The following is an 18,991-nucleotide window of genomic DNA, read 5'->3' as shown; positions in this document are numbered from 1 at the left end:
GCTCCTCAAGTTCATACACCTGAAAGTGAAAGGTAGGTGAAGAAGAAGAATCAGTAACAAAACAAAATTAAAATGACTTAGTCTCAAGCAAGTGACTAAATCTCAATGTTTAAATCTACTCAGAATTTGGCAACGGCGCCAATTTGATGTTAGGAGTTTTCAAGGCTCCTAAGACAAATGTTGTAGTATAGTGATTGTCGAACCAGTTCTGAGGGATATCAAAGCACTGAGAATGCAAGTACTCACTTAATCTAAGTGCAACCAATGATTTAGATGGGTTTTAAGCTATGACTAAAACTAGAAAGCAATAACAGAATGATACTTTCTTGACTAAGGGAAAAGAGAACTCATGGGCATAGGGATTAGACCTTGGGTGATCAAGTATCGAACTAAGGATGGCAAATGATCAATCAAACTATCAACCTTAAGCCTAGACACAATTCTAAGCAAGCTCTATGTCTAGATGAATGCTCATTTGCTAACATATCTCAAACATCAAATGTCTTTGGTTGAATAATATGAAAGCAATCATTACTAACAAGTCTATTAGCTATCTTAGCATCTTTAACAACAAATGTCTTTGGCAAAGTATACTAAAAGCCTAGGAGAGTTGTCTCAGGCATTTCATCAAACACCTTTCGGGTGGGAAATGCCTATTGATCAACTTTTGAGTGGCCAACTCAGAAGATGCATTAAGAATACTCTACTAGCAAGGAACAAGAATGATCTACACTAAAACATCCTAGAACTAACCTAATCACCCTTAATCTCCCTAACCCATGAATTCAAAAGGTGATTACTCACTAATCTCCATGATTCCTCTTAAACCCATATTGGATTTCAGATTAATCATGTAGAGAAATAGATAAGAAATCAACAAGAACACAAGAACATAACAATCAAAATCCAAGAGATGAACTTCTCAAGAGAGTTTTTGTGTATTTCTCAATAGATCCAAAGATAATCTCTCTGGTGGCTACCAAAGATGTTTAAAACATAGGTTTTAGAAATGTAAAACGTCCAAAATAAATTGCAAAAAGGTCCTTGAGAAGTCATGATTTTCGGCAGCAAAATAACGCGGAGCGACTTGCAGGTGTCGCTCCGGAAGGTCGCTCCAGGGTCGATTTTTGGTGTCTCCGGGCGAGAGGTCCCGAGCGACTTTGGTGTGTCGCTCCAACGGGTCGCTCTGGATCGGGAGCGACCTTGATAGGTCGCTCTGAGAGGTCGCTCCAGGGTCATCTAAGACTGTTCGGAGTGACGAGAACGCGAGCGACTTCATGGCGTCGCTTTAGGAGGTCGCTCCGAGCAAGTCGCTTCACGGGGTGAGTATGGCGAGCGACTTCACGGGGTCGCTCCAGCTAGGTCGCTCTGAGAGGTGCTTTGGAGCGACCTCATGACGTCGCTGCGGAACCTCGCTCCCCTGCTCTGCTCGTCCAATGATCACATATATCACCTCCTTTGAGCTCCAAATGCATCCAAATAGCCCCAAGAACTCCATGTGGCACTCCAACACCTGATAGAGACTCATGTATGCAAAATGTAACCTAAACATGACTAAATCCTAGTCTATATGATCAAAATGCACATGGATGAATGGATAAGATAATGGAAATATGCAATATATCATAACTCAATAGAACATATAAACAATGCTAAACGAACACACCTATAGTAGTCTCTAGTCTTAAGCTTTTTTCTTTTCTTTTTTTTTCTTATCTCGAACACACCTATAGTAGTCTCTCATCTCAAGCTCTAGTTAAGACCTTCATTCTAACTTGAACATCATATGATCCTCAGAAGACACCATACTAGTATCCTGAATGATCTCGACTATCCCTTCCATAGTGAATATTTATTTTATTCTCAGCCATCAATTTCTAATGATTTCCAAACACAAACACAATATAAGGAATACTGAATATTCTGAACAAACAGTTTGATGTTAAAAAGACGATCATATAAACCTGATTTGTTTTTTTTTTTTCACTGACTACTACGCATACTCTGCGGAAACTGTCTGTATATATAGATGATGAATTGATAGATATGCTAATACTAACCTCTTGTATACAAATCACATATTTTGATCTTATTCATTTGATCACTCGTTAACATTTCTAGCTAATATTCATATATATTATATATTCAAGGATATATATATATATACATACATGATATACAAGTGTATACATATGTAGATTATACACTCCACCAGGATGAGTATAAAACTAGCATTCACGAATATGTTCTAGAAGATGAAGAAATGATGGGCTCCCTCCATCCATTATCCAACTTGACCGTAGATCTTGAAAAGCTATCATGCGTTAATCTATTGTATTGTGTACCTTTTCAAAAGTTTTGTAAGAAATATATGTATCAATATAAAAAGTATTAGGTGTAGGAGCTAAATTTGTTTTACATCAGTTACCAATCAGGGCTCCATCATCAACATCATAACACATCACTTCAGAAATACTACTCGTTTTAATTAGTCACAAACTGGTCAACACTTCGTAAAGATATTTTTTTCATAGATGGATCAGACAGTTTGATGGTGATAATACCATTAACTCTATCATCACACTTCTTACAATTTAACTACTTATTTCCCCTTATCTTGCATATCAATATGTTGATATATAATTGATAGATATACTAAGAGTTTCTTGGATATGAATGTTAATTTCATTCAGTTAATATGGATTAAGGGTCTGTAATTTAAACAAAAAAAAGTTTGTAAATGATTTTCAGAACTAAAGATCTGGTGAGCCTATATATATGATAAATATATGTAGATATAATCAAATCATTATTGTAATATGGCTAGAGAACACAATACAAAGAGTGAGGACCAGCGAGCTAGGGGCTTCTTCTTGCTTGCGAAAACCCTAATATATTATTACTTCTCTATACAGTTTCACATCACATTGTACTCTCCAAAAATCATCAATAGAAGCAAATATTTTTTTTCATACCGACTAATCATATCCGAGTTATTCAACCAAAACTTAACGCCAACTTAAATCCATTCAACTGGACTTGCAAACGCGGATTTTGTATCTACATTTTTTAAGGAAAGCAACTAATGCTAAAATAACGATTTCATGAATAAGAGTTATCTATATAAATACATAATACAAGGCTATGCAGTGACGACGAGGGTTCATGATTAATAGATTTCAACGGAAATTAAAGATGGTTGTCGTTGCTTAATCATATGCATTATTATGTTAGAAAGGAAAAAATAAAATAAAAGATAACCTCTCTTTTTTTGGGGTCAAATAGAAAAAGCAAAGAACAAAGTCCTTAAAAGGAGGGTTCTTAAAAAGTATGTTAAAGCATGTTTATTTATCTTAAAGTTGTCTAAGAAGAGGACAAAGGCTTTAGAGCAGGGGAATATATGCTTTCTCAATTTTAGGGCATCTCAGTCCAACATACTTTCCCCATCCCTTCTCTTCATCATATTTTTTTAATATTTTAAAATATTTGTGTAATATTTTTTAAGTTCTTTACAACTACAAAATATCATTCATTTAATTTCAGTTTCATTATAATTTTCGCTTTATGCTATAGAGAAACTCAAGCAGACACGCGCATGTGTTGTATTTAAGCTAATCATGGAATGTTATGTGACTATAACGGTGTTCAGTAGTTCATCATCTATTATTAATTTTATTTTATTTATTTTTGGGGCTTGTAACCAAAAAAATTTCTCGTCTTATTATAATTTAATAATCTATAAAGACATATTTTAATGCTTGTCTTTTTCAGTTAAATTAATGAGTTTTTCTTAATCAAATTTAAATTTAATGTCATTAAATGAACCTACATATTTTAATGCTTGTCTTTTCCAGTTAAATTAATGAGTTTTCCTTAATGAAATTTAAATTTAATGTGATTAAATGAACCTAAAAATACATCATATTTAACGTAGCTTATTACGGACGAGTACGGCCCAATAATGAACTTGAATTTTATTTTTACGAAAACGTGAATCACTTGACTTATGTAATATTTAAAATATATTAACTACAATATAACAAATGCATATAACCTACCTATACTTTAGTTTGAAATGATCATGCTCAAGTTTTATATAGTCAACTTACATCATGCATCGATCGATGTACAATAGTCAAACCACCTATAGTTTTCGTTTTCTTTATAGGATGTATCAACCAACCAATAATCTCACTGATTTTCTAAGCTTTATAAAAAAACAAATCAATAAATACAAACTCAAAATCCAATATATTCTATTAATCAAAACAGAATATTTTCAAAATCGTATCTTTAATGTACCTATTAAATATAGAAACTGTAACCATAATTACACTAATTATAAGAATAGATTTGATTCCAACCAATTGATCTATTACTTCGATAATTGAATTGCTTGCATAAGAGGAAATAATAAATTTAAAATTTATAAGAATATAAAGATATAGATATTCCAACCAATTGCCTATATTTGCGTATGATTTTTGCATAATAAGTAGGGCTGTTCAATATGGTAAAACCGAACCGTACCGAACCGAACCGAAATAGACAATATGGTTTGGTTTTGGTATATACCATATAAACCGAATGGATATAATTTTATAAAAACCGTAGGATTTGGATATGGTTTGGTATATAACCGATTAAACCGAATAAACCGAACAAAACCGATTAAAAGTAGAAACATGTAAATATGTATCTATTTTATAACAATACATGAAAATCTATTTGTTATATAAGTTATTTTTATCTTTTTGCTTTATTTTATTATTCACTAAATTAATATGAAGATGATAAATTTGATGGAAAATAATTAATGGAAAATTTTCAAAACTTTTTTTTTATCTATAAACAAACAGAGTTTCGTGTTCAATCGAAAAAGCATGACTTTAATGAACACTAAATATGGAAGAGTGGAAAAACTTTTCTTTCATGTTTCTGTTTTGTTTCATATTTTTATTTTCAAAATTTCAGGCTCTGATTTTAATTATAGATTTGATGATTTTATTTGATGGTAGAAGCATTTTTACGTTTTTGTTCATTTATTTGAACATGTAAAATATTTTTAATAAATGACTGTGTTGACAATATGATTCTAAAATTCATTTTATATGATCTCAAACTAAATAATTATGTTTTTTGGTATAAAACCGAATAAACCGAAAACCGACGGTATATAAACCGAACCGAAGTAAATATGGATTTAGAATGGTAGTTATATTTTACTAACCAAAATACCGAAAACCGAAAAAAACCGAACCTAAACCGAACCGATATCCGGATTGAACACCCCTAATAATAAGCTTTAAATTGAACATTGAAAAAGATAGATAGATTTTTTTTAATCTTTTACCGACACAGAACTTAAACAAAACGAAGAGTTAAAGGTAATTTTTTTTTGTTACACTTCCCGAAAAAAATTGTTACAACATGGGCTTTCATAATATGACATTTTAACATATTAACTAGATCCTGATCCGCGCGCCAGCGCGGATATGAATTTTTAGTTTTTAATTATTTATTTTATTAAATGATGTATTTGTAAAATTCATTCATATTATATTCATTAAGTAAATATTTTTTTTTTGCATCTTAAACTATCTATTTTTTTACGAATGTGTGATATCATATAAAAAAATATAGAAAAATGAGTATACATAGTTAATTAGATAATTGTAAAAACATAAATTTTTCTTTCGTTTGCAATATCATATAAATAATGATCCGTCCAGTTAACAAAAATCATGATTTTTTTTATGTGTAATTTTTTTTTGACCATTTCTTTAAAACTATATTAAATTTTACATATTTTAATTAGAATATTTTTAATATCTTTACCTTTTTATTTGAAATGCAACTCAATATTTTTTAAAAAATTATAATAAAATATTTAAAAAATATTTTTAGAATTTGTTTGAAAAATAAGAAAATTACATTTTAAATTAAAATTATCCTAAATATGATAAGTTTTGATGTAAACGAAAACTCAAATTATGTCAAAAATAATTATATTCAATGATAATAACAATTTAAATTGATTATTTTTTAAAAAATACATTTACAAAAATATTGTTTGAAAGAAAATTCATTTCTCTTTCAAATATAAAATGAAAATATTATAATTAAATAATAAAAAATATAAATAAAAACCATAAATTTAGCAAATGACAACTGAGTTATATTATGTTAAAATTTTATTTCTAACAATTTAGCAAATGAAAAATAAGTTATGAGCAAATAATACCATATAATTTTTAAAAACATAGCCGTTTTTAAATATTTTTTGAATAAATAAATATTTTTTTATTTAATCAACTGAAAATAATATCCGTACAATTGTGTTAGTCAAATTCTAGTTTTATTGATGCATGTTATATATTAGTGATGTATGTTTTAGGTAACATTTTAATGATGCACGTTTTTTTAAAATCTCCATTATTAAAATTATGCACGTAAGGATAACTCATGAGTTTTTTTGTTGATTAAATGACATTAAGTCCAAATTTATTTAAGGATATTTCATTAAAGTAACTGAAAAAGACAAACAATAAAATAAGAAGTTTAAATTCATTTAAGCATATTTCATTAATGTAACTGAAAACACAAGTAATAAATTAGCCAGTTTTATTCGTTTGAGGATATTTCATAAATGCAACTGAAAAAGACAAGCAAAAAAATAGGGAGTTTAATTAATGAAGTAAGAACATTTTCAAATGAGTAATTCTCTTTTAATAATATAGATGTTATGGACATTTAATAATTATCTTGACGAAAAACAAAGACTATAAATAATTTATTATTAACAAAAGTATGAAATTATTTACAGTTTGATGACTAATTCATCACCCTTTTTTATATGTTAAATTTTTCATAGAAGTTTAAAAATCATTTTATTTTTTTTAAACATGTATAACTTATTTATAATCTTTTATGCCATACTAAGTCATGATATAATATTTCCTCATATTTTATATTAATAACCATTGTTTTTATATATCTTCTACAATTCTCTAATTACGTCTATTTGTTCAATTTTGTATATGATATCGAATATTCATCATAAATAGATGGTTTAAGATGCCAAAAAAATTATTTACTTGGTGAATATAATATATCAAATATTACAAATACATCGTTTAGTTAAATAAATAACCATAAACCGAAAATTCATATCCGCGCTGGCAGGGTAGTCATGTTTTAGATAAGAAAGCATTTAAAATTAAAAGTAGCTTATGGCACTCGAACTCGTGATCTTGAAGATGCTCTCTTCTTTAATGTTAGTTAGTAACCGAGATTTGGTTTTAAGTCGACCATTGTCTTGATGCAACCTTTAATCATAGAGCAGCGGGAAAAATCCTATTTCCGATATTTGTTTGTATATGGTGTAAAAAAACTCTTGAAAAGTTGATAAAGCTTTGTATGGGTGTATTACTATTATATAACGAAGACGGCAAAGACTTTCTCCACGTGGTCAATCAATATGTCTGCTTATCTACATAATTGATTATTCATGTGATTAAAAAAAGTTAAGTCGACAATATATATGTTATGTTATGTGCTAGACCAAAAAAAAATATATGTTATGAGTATCCAGTCAATAAAAGCTAAGAATAAACGACTTTTTGTTTGTTTTGTTTGTTTTGTTTGATACTTGAAAAGTAATACGTATCCTGTGAAGTAAATGACACCGTCGATGGGCGATGGTGTGGTGGCTGCTCGGAGGGGCAGACCGGGTTAGAGGTGACCGGGGCGATATTTGAGTGAAGAATTAATGAAATATTGTTGATTAATCGTGGTTTCATTATATAAGAAGATTAATTGAAAACAAAAAAAAAATCCTGGTTATTTATAATAACATTTTTTCACAAATTTATAAAACATTTGATGAGGTACGAAGAAAATAAACAATTTTATTATTATCAGTAGAATCAATAACCATATGGCAGACATAATCCACCATATCAATCAAATGCAAACGCTATACAGACACGCTGCATCTAAACAAACATATAGAATTGAGACACACGTCAAGCTAGTGTTTAGGTATCTAACTATCTCAATCTTTTATTAAGAACATTAACTATAAGGAGATTGCTGTGGTTTAGTCCAACACTTGCATCTTAAAACTGCTCGGTTTGAATCATAATCTTGTAATTGCATTGCCTTTTTTAGCAATTGTGTTTAAATTGATTCAAAAGTTGTTTTTGCTTTAGACCCAAAGACATGGGCTGGCCTTGCTGAGGCATATGATCAATCCACATATACTCGTTACTCAGGCCCACGAATTAAGAGTTGATGAAGAAAGGAGAAAACTAAACTCTTTTCACAAAGTTCTGAAAAGGACATTGGCGAAGAGGATCACTAACAAGGGGACTACAAGAAACCAACCCCAACATTTTTTTATAATTTAAAGGACTCATTTCAAGTTACCAAATTAGAACAACCAAATGATTCAGCAAACGCAGAGAAAAGCAGACAGCAGAACCAACCACATTGCAGCAGCTACAATTCGAGTTATGCTTATGCTCCTCCCTCTTCCTTCTCCTCACGTTCTCTGTTCCACTGCTCAATCCTCGCCCTCCTCTCCTCGCTTCCTTCTCTCCCACCACCAGGGCTTCTCTCTCTCCTCCTTGAACCGTCCCTGTCCCTGCCTCCTCTCTCCGACCTCTTCCCACTTCCATGCCGGTAAAACTCCCCATCCCTGTCCCGGTGATTAAACTCCCTGCGAGGAGGATCACGATCACCACCACGCCGGCCAAACTCTCTCCTCCCCCTGGGACTTATACTCCTACTCCTGCTTCCTCTTCGGTGAGACCTCCTCCCAAAGAGCTTCCTCCTCATCTCCCTCGAAACAAGCTTCACGTGCATAAAGTTACAATACCCACCACGGCTGCAGTTCTCCTCCTCATACTGCCTACACGTCGCCTCCCTAAAATCCGTCACAGGAGAGAACTCCCCGATAATGGGCCGGCCCAAGTAAGACCTACCTTGCAAAGCCCGCAACGCAGCAGCAGCCTGGTCCTCCTCCTTAAACTGAACATACACGTTACCAATCATGTGGTCAGCGAGATTGTCACAAATGTTGAGACTCTCAATCTCTCCAAACTTCCCGAGCTCCTCGAATAGATCCTCGAAGAAATCCTCGAAATGCTCTTGGATCTTGCGCGGGTCGAGAGGCTGGCCCTGAGCGTCGACTCCGGGGGTGATCATGTCGGGTCTCTGGTACATGTTGGCGAGGAGGAGGGTAGGGGAGATGGCGGGGCGGTTGTGGATTCGAGAGCAGCGGTCACCGTGACGGCACGCGCCCATCTTGTTGTAGAAAGGGCAGTTCACTCTGTCCTTCTCGGTGCCGTAGATTGAAGCTAAATGCTCGGCCATTGCACACCCTAATCAAACAATAATCAAACAGGCTACACAAAATAAATCTCACACGCTTAGATTGAAAAGATTAGTATCCATTCTAAAGAAGAGGTTGAGGAACTAAATCCGGCAAAGGAGCTAATAAACCACAGAGACGGCGGCTATATCGAATAATGGGGGAAAGAAAGCTTACAGAGTGTTACGGAGATTGAGAGATCCGCCGCCGTCAGTGGAAGAATTGCCGATGATGATCTAGGGTTTGCTTTGTTCGCGAGCTAAGGGAGAAACAGAGATTGATTGAGGTTATTTATAATTGTAGTAATTAATTGAACAAAAATATAAGAATCGGGTTTTTGCCTTTTAACTTTTCCGATATGTTTTCACCGCACTTTTACTTTTCTTTTTTCTTTCTAGGATGTTAAGTTTTACCTCGCAAAAAGGAAATAGGGGAACAATGCAGTTTGGTTAAACAAAGATCTCCAGAATTTTTTTCCTAAAATTGTTTGCCAGCCAATATATTATACTTTTATTTTATTTTTATTTTTTTAATGAAAACTTATGCTATTTCCCTGTGATAATCATGCGCTTAAAAGCTATTGGTAAAACGACTATCAATAAATACAATAGATAATCAATAAATATAATAATTTTTTTGATCTTGAATTGAACTGAATATAATTTGGTTAAAATTTTTATCAGAGCTTAAAATCATTTGTATATAATCTCATTTATAATATAAAATAATAATTAATACATTATAATAAATGATACTTTATAAAAATATTTAAACTATCAGATATTATGTCATTCAACTCTTAATATAAATAGATTTAATATCTTAACCAGTTAGATTATATTTATAATAAATTTATCGATTAAACAAATTTTAGTGTTATTTAATATATTTTTTTTTATAAATTAAGTCTATTTATATAAAACATCACAGTCCAGGATTATTAGTTTTCCAACAAGCTAATTTCTATTATTTAAAGACGAATTTTTATTGCTGACCAAAAAAGACTAATTTTTATTAACTGATCATAAGTTTTGTTTTCAGTACATGTATATTACTTAAGGGGGTTAGACACAGGCTAATGGCACTACATCAAATGAAACTACTTGCAACGAGAAAATAAGTCGAAAACAATTTGAATTAACCCAAAATATAGATTCCAGATGTACAATAACATAAAGGTTTTGCTAGTGTTGTAACAAGCGTGTGGACACTTGTAATAACCAACAACTCTACATAATCTCTATGTAACAGAACAAACAAGAAGAATCTTGAGAGAGATTCACTCTGGTGAAAGATAGTCACACCTGAGAAGGCTTAACTTAGCCACATAAAAACCTCACTCCGACTGCTATGTAACCTTACACTGCCTCTCTCCACAGAATCTTCCTTTGTCTATCGACCAAACTCAAGACTACAAGAGAGAGAGATTACATCTTCAAGCTGCTGAACAATTGGCTCTCACCAAATTCCAGGCTGTCTATAGGACTGCAAAGGGTAGCTGTGAAACGGATAGCCTCTAGACATATGGACCGGAGGCTTTAAGGGTGCAGGTATTGCCCAAGCTACCTCTCTTCTTGGAGGCGGAGGCGGAGGCATAGTCCTCCTTCTGTCCGCTTCTATCAGCATGCACATCTCCTGGATCACCTCTGTCACCATTAAACATCATTAATCAACCGCTAAATCTATGTAACAGCACATGTTAAGAAGTGTTTGAACGACAAACCTTTTAACAGCTTGGTTGTCACTCCAAAATCTAACCACCAATCTCTCCTGCTGCCTACTTTACCATTCTGAAACGTGGAAGCTAGGTGCACAGTGGCAGTTGCAATAACATGAGGTTTGTACTGCAAGCACAGTGTCGTTCGAAGCCTGCACACAAACAATGCATTACAAGATCATTCAAACTCAATGTGGCAACAAAAGGGGAGATACTATTATTAACAAAGGGGTCTTTACCAATCGTGCACAAAATTCCATGAAGCTGTTGCAAGGTCAGGCCAAGCGTTCACGCTATTCAAAGCTGCAGCCAGAGGTTTGTACGGAAGCTCGACGTCTAGAAGCTGGAAAGCACTTGTGTCCAGCAGAAGCCTCTCCCCGGCCAAAATAAATTCTTTAAATTCATGGTAATATTCCTACAGACAGAGTAACGAGTAATAAATTAGTAAAAATGCAAAGTAAGATATTAATATTACCAATGGATGGATAGATGGATGTATAAATATACTTACAGTTTGATGGATTCTAATTGAGGCAGAAGGATCCCACTCATAAATGATTTCATAAGACGCAACAACAACGCTGGAGAGTTGACACGGCTCATCTTCAGCTTTGCAAGCGAGGAAGAGACTAGAAGTTGCTATCGTCTGCAAAATCACCAAGTGAGAATTAGAATTTCAATTTTCTCTGTTACAGATTATTGAATGCAACTGATGAACCAAATGAATACAAGAATATTCTTTACCTGCCAGTTATTTTTTGCATGAGATTGGCGCATGTAAAACCGGTGACACATCACCATAGCACACCCTATTATAACTTGGGACCTGAAGCAAATGAGATTGTCACAAAACCCTTCAATAGCACCCAAAAAAAAACCATATCACCAGCAAGTTCATTATTACAATTTATCTTCAGCTACTAAAAGCTACACATAGCTCACACCGTGAAACCAGGATTTGATAACAATGAAAATACACCAGTACCTATGATGGATGATTCAAAAATAGTAGGCCGGAGAGACACGTGCACTTGGTCAGAAAACTAACAACAGGTAGGAACAGCTGATAGGTTTTGAAAACCCAGCAGAGAAATACAAATTAACACAGACATATAAATCAGAAGGGCATGTCTAAAAACAGGTCAAACAGCTCCCAAAGCAAGTTCATGACAGAAGCAAGGCCCTCCTATTTGCTGAAGAGAAGTGATCCAATTTATGACACCAAAATTTTTGACTAGTATTACATAATTATCCATTCACGAGACAAACTTATAGGTGGAGAACCTCCAGACCACCTCCCACAGTGGCCCTAGGACAAAACTCAACAGTTAGGCAAGCCATTGTCATGCATAACAGCACCCTCTTTAGCTAGAAAACAAGTACCAAGAAATAGCATATCAGAAGAAGCAAAAGTATAATTCCATTCAGCAAAAAGAACCAGAGAACAAGCACAAACGTCCTAAAATAACAAAGAATACTACTGCCAGCTTACACATGAAGCTTCATGCCGAGTCTTTGAAGGAAGGTGCAATAGGAAGAGCGCAAAAACGACTCCTTGGCCAGATCAATCCCGTCTTTCCTAGATGGAGAGAAGCGCTCAATCTCTTCCTTGCTGAAATACCACTTTGCCGTTTCGCATCGAGGAGACTTTAGCAAAGATATGTGTCTGGTCTCCTCTGCTTCAAAATGCTGTCGAGATCGCTTTCTCGAATGCTGCTCCTCTCCCATTATAACCAAAAAAGCTTCAATCTTTTAATTGACAAAGCTCTTAACGATCTTTTAAGGAATATCTGCAAATAGCAAGTACCATCGTTAACAAGAAAAGTATTGTGTTGAACAGGTTTGGAACATAATACGACAAAAGAAAATCTGATCCCAGCTTTCGAATATGGTTTGAAGCCATATATCACAGCAGCAGCAGCAACAACAACAACAACATATGTTCAGATAAAACATTCAAACAGATTCGAATAAATCACAAAAATAAATATGGAATTGATTCAAGAGATGGAAATCAAAGGAAAACATAAATCGATTTGATAAACGAAATCGGGGTAGATAGATTTGAGATTTTCACTAACCAACGTTTGTGTGTTTGTTTGGTGAGGAAACAACTTTTTTTTTCGAAACTTGAATTTTTCTCCTGTTGCTTTTTTGCTGTTCACCTTAATTCCAGAAAAATATCTTAATGATGCGGGGAAGCGATTTCATACCTAAAAAGAGTAAAAATATACAAAATATCGTTCGTTTCCAAAGCATATGGGCCAGATTTTTAAATATGGTGGATAATGGATATGGGCTTGGATTTATGATTCTTTTAGGGAGGATTGATTTGTAAAGAATTTGAGAATTTTAAAAGTTACTTGGATATATATATATATATATATATATATTTTTTTTTTTGATAATGTATGTTTTCTAAGAGCAGGATTATCCGGGATCATTAAGTAGGATTTTGGAGAAAATGACTGATTTAAATAAAAAGAAACTAATTGAAAAGAGAGTAACCGATCCTTAATATGATACTTTGGTGATCGATTTAAAGAGGGGTTACTAGGACACGTGTCAGCACATCAGAATTTTTCTATTTTTTTTTTCTTTCTTATTTTTCTTTTTCTCTCTTTCTTTACTTCTTTTCTTCTTGTTTTCTCTGTCTGTCGGCGTCTCAGCTCCTCTCGTCTTCTACGATTGCGAGACCTCTCTTCCGGCGGCGAGTTAATCAGATACCTCCGGCGAGTTAATCAGATACTTCCTCTCTTTCTCGAGACCACTCTTTCCCCAAGAGAAGCCTCTCTTTCACGAGACCACTCTTCCCCCGAGAGAAGCCTCTCTTTCGGATTATTCCCTCCTCTCTCCCCAATTGTTTCGACTTCTAGTCGCTCTTGCACCGTCAGGGTACTTCCCCTCTGAACATCCTTCTTCTGAAACTCGGGTGCGTCTTCTCTAACCACCTCACGGTTTTCTTCGTTTGCTCTCTCTCTCTTCAGTTGATTAGTTTCCGAATTGTTGTTTGATTGGTCGGAAGAAAAGTAGTGTTGCTATCTTAAAGATTGGTTGATTAGAGAGTGGTCTGAATTTGATTGGAATGTTGCGGTAGAGTTTGAAGTCATAGTTGTTGATTGATTAAGATTTGCTCCTGGTGATACTTGAAGTTCGATTGTTGTTTGAGTTTAAGAGTTAGTGAAGTTCGATTGTTGTTGATTGATTATGCTTTGCTCCTTGTGATACTTGAAGTTCGATTGCTGTTTTTGAGTTTAAGAGTTAGTGAAGTTCGATTGTTGTTGATTGATTATGCTTTGCTCCTTGTGATACTTATAATCTTCATTCTGTTTATTAATTCTGTTATTTAATCTTGTACATATAATCTTCATTCTGTTAATTAATTCCTTTTAATGTCTTGCTTCTTTTGCAACTCTTGTATTTGTGGTTGAGGTCGCTGTGGCAGAGGGAAAAACACATCAAGTTCTTCGACAAGCAACCACTACCTTCGTCTCTCTTTGAGGTTAGTTTGCAAAACTTTAATCTTCTTCAAGTCTTGCTTTTTCTTTATTGCTTTAGGGTGGATAGTAGTTGATAGAGGTAGTTAATAAATGCTTTTAGAGTTATGGTTAGTCAATACGCGTGTGATGAATGCTTGTAGATTAACATTAGGACTGTGTTTGTTGGATAATAAATGTGTTAGATTCATGTCAACTCATCTTAACCCAACTCATCTTTGTATTTGTCTAAAGCATGTCTCTTCTCCTCTATTAAACCGGGTTGTTGTTATGATTTTTTTTCATCTTCTAACTCTTTTCTTTTCATCTTCTAAATCTTTTCTCTTCTCCACATAACTTCTTCTTTCTCGCTTCTCTCACATTTTAGAATATGGATTCTACGAATCCATATTGTCATCAGAACTCCAATTTTGTTGACCTTTTGAGCAGTCAACAAGAACATGTCCTTCCTGAACCCCTTCTTTATGAGAGTTGTTCACAACTCCTAATGGGTTTAGTACTCAATGTACTGCAACTTCAAGCCCCGCTGAAGACATAGCTATAGAGCGCAAAGAAAGAAAGAAGTGGACTCCCACAAAGGATAAACTGCTCATTAGCGCACGGTTAAACACGAGCAAGGATCCTGTGGTTGGCAATGAGCAAAAGGCTGGTGCTTTCTGGAAGCGAATAACAGCTTACTATGCAGCTAGTCCATCGGTTGAAAGCAGTGAAAAGCACGAGGCAATTCAGTGTAAGCAAAGGTGGCAGAAGATTAATGATCTTGTCTCCAAGTTTTGTGGATCCTTTGAGGCTGCAACAAGACAGAAAACAAGTGGCCAGAATGACAGTGATGTTGTTAAACTGGCACACGAGATCTTCTACAACGATCACAAGATGAAATCCAACCTTCACCATGCATGGGAGGAGCTGCGCCATGACCAGAAATGGTGCGAACTGGCTACCAATAAGAAAGATGGAAGCTTTAAGAAGAGGAGGTGTGATGATGGTGCACAATCAGCAAGCTCTCAAGCCACTATCAATGTAGAAGATGAACCAACCAAACGGCCACTTGGTGTTAAGGCAGCGAAAAAAGCAAGTGGTAGGAGACCTATAGTGGATGGAAAGGGTGTCGATGAGTTTCAGAGAATGTGGTCAATCAAAGAGAAGGACTTGGCAGTGAAAGAGAGACTGACCAAGATGAATCTGCTTGAAAGACTCCTTGCAAAAAAAAAGGCACTTTCGGAAGTAGAAGAAGCCTTAAAGGACAAGCTAATTACAGAAATGTTGGATAATTAAGATGGGTCTGCTTGAGTGTCTTTGTTTCATATTTATGTTTCCTGTTCTGTTTTAGTAGTTTAAGAAGAATGTTCTTGTTCTGTTTATGTGTGGCTTGATGTGTTACGTGTGGCAGTGAAAGAGAGTCTGGCCAAGATGAATCTGCTTGAAAGACTCCTTGCAAAAAAAGAGGCACTTTCGGAAGTAGAAGAAGCCTTAAAAGACAAGCTAATTACAGAAATGTTGGATAATTAAGATGGGTCTGCTTGAGTATCTTTGTTTCATATTTATGTTTCATGTTCTGTTTTAGTAGTTTAAGAAGAATGTTCTTGTTATGTTTATGTGTGGCTTGATGTGTTTCTTGTTTTGTTTTAGTTGTTTAAGAAGAAGGATCTTGTTCGGTTTGCTTTTGGCTTGTTCTGTTTTAGTAGTTTAAGAAGCATGTTCTATATTAATGGAGTTTATGTAGTTGTTGTTATGTTGAATTCACTCTGGTTTTATGTTGAAAATGTTATGTGTTGGAGTTAATGCAGTTCTTGTCCTTTTAAAAATGTTCATATATATAATGGAGTTAAAATTCTTTTAACTGATGATTGCTTTGTTGCCACTGGTGTGATACAGGTTGTCCCCTGGTATGATACCGTTCTTGTCCCCTGAAGATAGCCTAGTGAAGAAGTGTCATTGTCATCGGGTACGACCTCTTTGTATTCTTGTGTGTTTCAGATGAGTCACGGACTTGTCCTTTTGTATTATTCAAGTGTCATGAATAGACCTCTTTGTATGCTAGTGTATTATCAGTCACAATCTTTTGTTTGCTTGTGTATTATTCAATCACAGACTCTTCTTTGCTTGTCTATTATTGGATATAAATTTTTTATTCAAGTCACGAGCAAGCACTGTCTCATAATTCAATCACTTTTGTATACTTGTGTATTATTCAATCACGGACCATTGAAGTATTATTGTTAAGATTTCTATATAAACACGACCAAGCACTCTCTCATTGCTTCACAACTCCTCCAACGTTTCTATACAACTTTCCTTCTCTCTCTCGTTACTTCACAACTCCAACGTTTATTCACAAGTCCTCCAACGACCAAGCACTCTTGTTTCTATACAAAAACGTGAAGCACTTTTATTCAATTTTTTGTTCACTCTTTCTTACTCTTTTTTTTTGATAATTTTAAACAATTGCTACACATGGCATCTTCTTCTCAAAACACATTTGAGGGATCACTTGATGAGGATTTTGATCAATATTTTGATCAAACATTTGAGGATTTGGCTATTCAATACGGTGGTCAAGAAGATGAGAGAAAAGAAAGAAAAAAAACGAGTTTATATCGAAAGAAATCGAGAAGCCGGTCATATACGTTTATGGAATGATTATTTCAGTGAAACTCCGACGTATCCTGAAAATTTATTTCGACGACGTTTTAGAATGAACAAACCATTGTTCATGCACATTGTCGAGCGACTCTCCAACGAAGTTCAATTCTTTCGCCAAAAGAAAGATGGTCTTGGAAGGCTTGGTCTCTCTGCCCTCCAAAAGTGTACAGCAGCCATTCGTGTCTTGGTTTATGGTACTGCGGCTGATGCGGTCGACGAATACCTCCGCCTCGGGGAAACTACAACCCGGGCATGTGTGGAAACATTTGTGGAAGGAATAATCAATTTATTCGGTGATGAGTACCTAAGAAGACCAACACCGGCTGATCTTCAACGTCTACTTGATATTAGAGAGCATCGTGGATTTCCCGGGATGATAGGAAGCATCGATTGTATGCATTGGGAGTGGAAGAATTGTCCCACCGCTTGGAAAGAGCAATATTCGCGTGGTTCGGGTAAACCAACAATCGTTTTAGAGGCCGTTGCTTCTTATGATCTCTGGATATGGCATGCGTTTTTTGGTCCTCTAGGTACCTTAAATGATATCAATGTTCTTGACCGCTCACCTGTTTTTGATGACATAATAAAAGGGTCAAGCTCCGCAAGTCACTTACTCTGTCAAAGGAAGAGAGTATCATATGGCTTACTATCTCACCGATGGTATTTATCCGAAATGGGTGACTTTTATCCAATCTATTCCAGTACCACAAGGACCGAAAGCAGTTTTATTTGCTCAACGTCAAGAAGCTGTCCGAAAAGATGTAGAGCGGGTTTTTGGAGTCTTGCAAGCTCGCTTTTCCATTGTCAAAAATCCGGTACTTTTTTGGGATAAAGTCAAAATCGGGAAGATTATGAGAGCATGTATCATACTCCATAATATGATAGTGGAAGACGAACGAGATGGATACACTCAATTTGATGTTTCAGAGTTCCTACAAGGAGAAGACACCGGAAGTTCACATGTCGATCTCGATTTTTCTCAAGATATGCCTACAAATATCGCCAATATGATGGGTGCTCGAACTAGAATTTGTGATAGACAAATGCATCAACAACTAAAAGCGGATTTGGTTGAACATATATGGCGTAAATTTGGACGTGATGCAGACAACAACTGAGCTCGGATGCTTCTTTCAAATTATTTTATTTTACTACTCTTTGTTTTTATGTTTTTATTTTAAAATCTATGTTAAAAATGTTATCTTTCAATATGTTTTATTTAATAAATAAATTTTATCTTTAAAAAAAAAATTTATAATTTTTTTTAAGAACCCTTAATTAAGAAACTACCATTGGAGGCACAAAATCAAACGATTTCTTAACTATAATCCTTAAACCGACTTAAATACATTTAATTAATTAAATAATCATTAGGAACCCCACTTGAATTTCATGGATAATCATGCTCTAAGGATTTTACAAAATATTTTCTTCCAATATAGAATGTTTATTTTTATTTTTGTAAAAATAAAATTATTTGTTAAAAATAAAATAATAATGATACATCTATAATTTTATGTTAATATAATAAGATGAAATTGTATATTGACAATGTTAACAATATATTATCTTTGTCCATAAATTGTTATGCTATTTTATTTTTTAATTCAAAACTAATCAAATCTTCTTGATTATCACTCTTAACCCCCAGAAATATCACCAACATGGTTTTTTCTTAAACTCTTTTATATATGAATTTTAAACTCTTTTACTTATATGGTTTCATATTCTACAAACAAGATAATAATTATTCCAGTG

The 18,991-nt window shown here is 34.3% G+C and overlaps 4 protein-coding genes across 6 annotated transcripts; 2 read left to right on the top strand and 2 right to left on the bottom strand.

The window, feature by feature from the left end:
• Positions 1-8,296: 8,296 nt before the first annotated feature.
• LOC106389581 (splicing factor U2af small subunit A) lies at positions 8,297-9,786 on the bottom strand. Its single transcript, XM_048750882.1, has 2 exons — positions 9,554-9,786; positions 8,297-9,386 (listed from the first exon to the last, which is right to left on the bottom strand). The coding sequence occupies exon 2, from the start codon at positions 9,376-9,378 to the stop codon at positions 8,521-8,523; it is 858 nt and encodes a 285-aa protein (XP_048606839.1). The 5' UTR covers positions 9,379-9,386; positions 9,554-9,786; the 3' UTR covers positions 8,297-8,520.
• Positions 9,787-10,493: 707 nt separating this feature from the next.
• On the bottom strand, positions 10,494-13,309 carry LOC106389582 (cyclin-T1-3). Of its 3 annotated transcripts, XM_013829881.3 has the most exons (7): positions 13,175-13,309; positions 12,586-12,883; positions 11,838-11,919; positions 11,605-11,739; positions 11,333-11,508; positions 11,100-11,245; positions 10,494-11,022 (listed from the first exon to the last, which is right to left on the bottom strand). In XM_013829881.3, the coding sequence occupies exons 2-7, from the start codon at positions 12,819-12,821 to the stop codon at positions 10,835-10,837; spliced, it is 963 nt and encodes a 320-aa protein (XP_013685335.1). In that variant the 5' UTR covers positions 12,822-12,883; positions 13,175-13,309; the 3' UTR covers positions 10,494-10,834. The 3 variants fall into 3 exon arrangements, with proteins under 3 accessions (XP_013685335.1, XP_022555630.1, XP_022555629.1); XM_022699909.2 differs by lacking the exon at positions 13,175-13,309 and having other exon boundaries at positions 12,079-12,829; XM_022699908.2 differs by lacking the exon at positions 13,175-13,309 and having other exon boundaries at positions 11,838-12,461; positions 12,586-12,826.
• A 234-nt stretch (positions 13,310-13,543) lies between these two features.
• LOC125583616 lies at positions 13,544-18,786 on the top strand. Its single transcript, XM_048750873.1, has 2 exons — positions 13,544-14,595; positions 16,466-18,786. The coding sequence occupies exon 2, from the start codon at positions 17,085-17,087 to the stop codon at positions 18,063-18,065; it is 981 nt and encodes a 326-aa protein (XP_048606830.1). The 5' UTR covers positions 13,544-14,595; positions 16,466-17,084; the 3' UTR covers positions 18,066-18,786.
• Positions 14,684-15,865, top strand: LOC125583187 (glutathione S-transferase T3-like). Its single transcript, XM_048749804.1, has 2 exons — positions 14,684-14,700; positions 15,088-15,865. Exons 1-2 carry the CDS (start codon positions 14,684-14,686, stop codon positions 15,863-15,865), a joined length of 795 nt encoding a protein of 264 aa, XP_048605761.1.
• Positions 18,787-18,991: the final 205 nt, after the last annotated feature.

Source organism: Brassica napus, chromosome C3, assembly GCF_020379485.1.
Source record: "Brassica napus cultivar Da-Ae chromosome C3, Da-Ae, whole genome shotgun sequence".
Lineage (NCBI taxonomy): Eukaryota > Viridiplantae > Streptophyta > Magnoliopsida > Brassicales > Brassicaceae > Brassica > Brassica napus.
This window is presented reverse-complemented; position numbering and strand designations above follow the sequence as displayed.

Coding starts and splice junctions, on each gene's coding strand:
- LOC106389581 (XM_048750882.1), bottom strand. CDS start 9,378: ATGGCCGAGCATTTAGCTTCAATCTACGGCACCGAGAAGGACAGAGTG.
- LOC106389582 (XM_013829881.3), bottom strand. CDS start 12,821: ATGGGAGAGGAGCAGCATTCGAGAAAGCGATCTCGACAGCATTTTGAA. Junction 11,740..11,837: donor ATGCAAAAAATAACTGGCAG/GTAAAGAATATT, acceptor GTGATTTTGCAG/ACGATAGCAACTTCTAGTCT. Junction 11,509..11,604: donor CAATTAGAATCCATCAAACT/GTAAGTATATTT, acceptor CTCTGTCTGTAG/GAATATTACCATGAATTTAA.
- LOC125583616 (XM_048750873.1), top strand. CDS start 17,085: ATGAGGATTTTGATCAATATTTTGATCAAACATTTGAGGATTTGGCTA.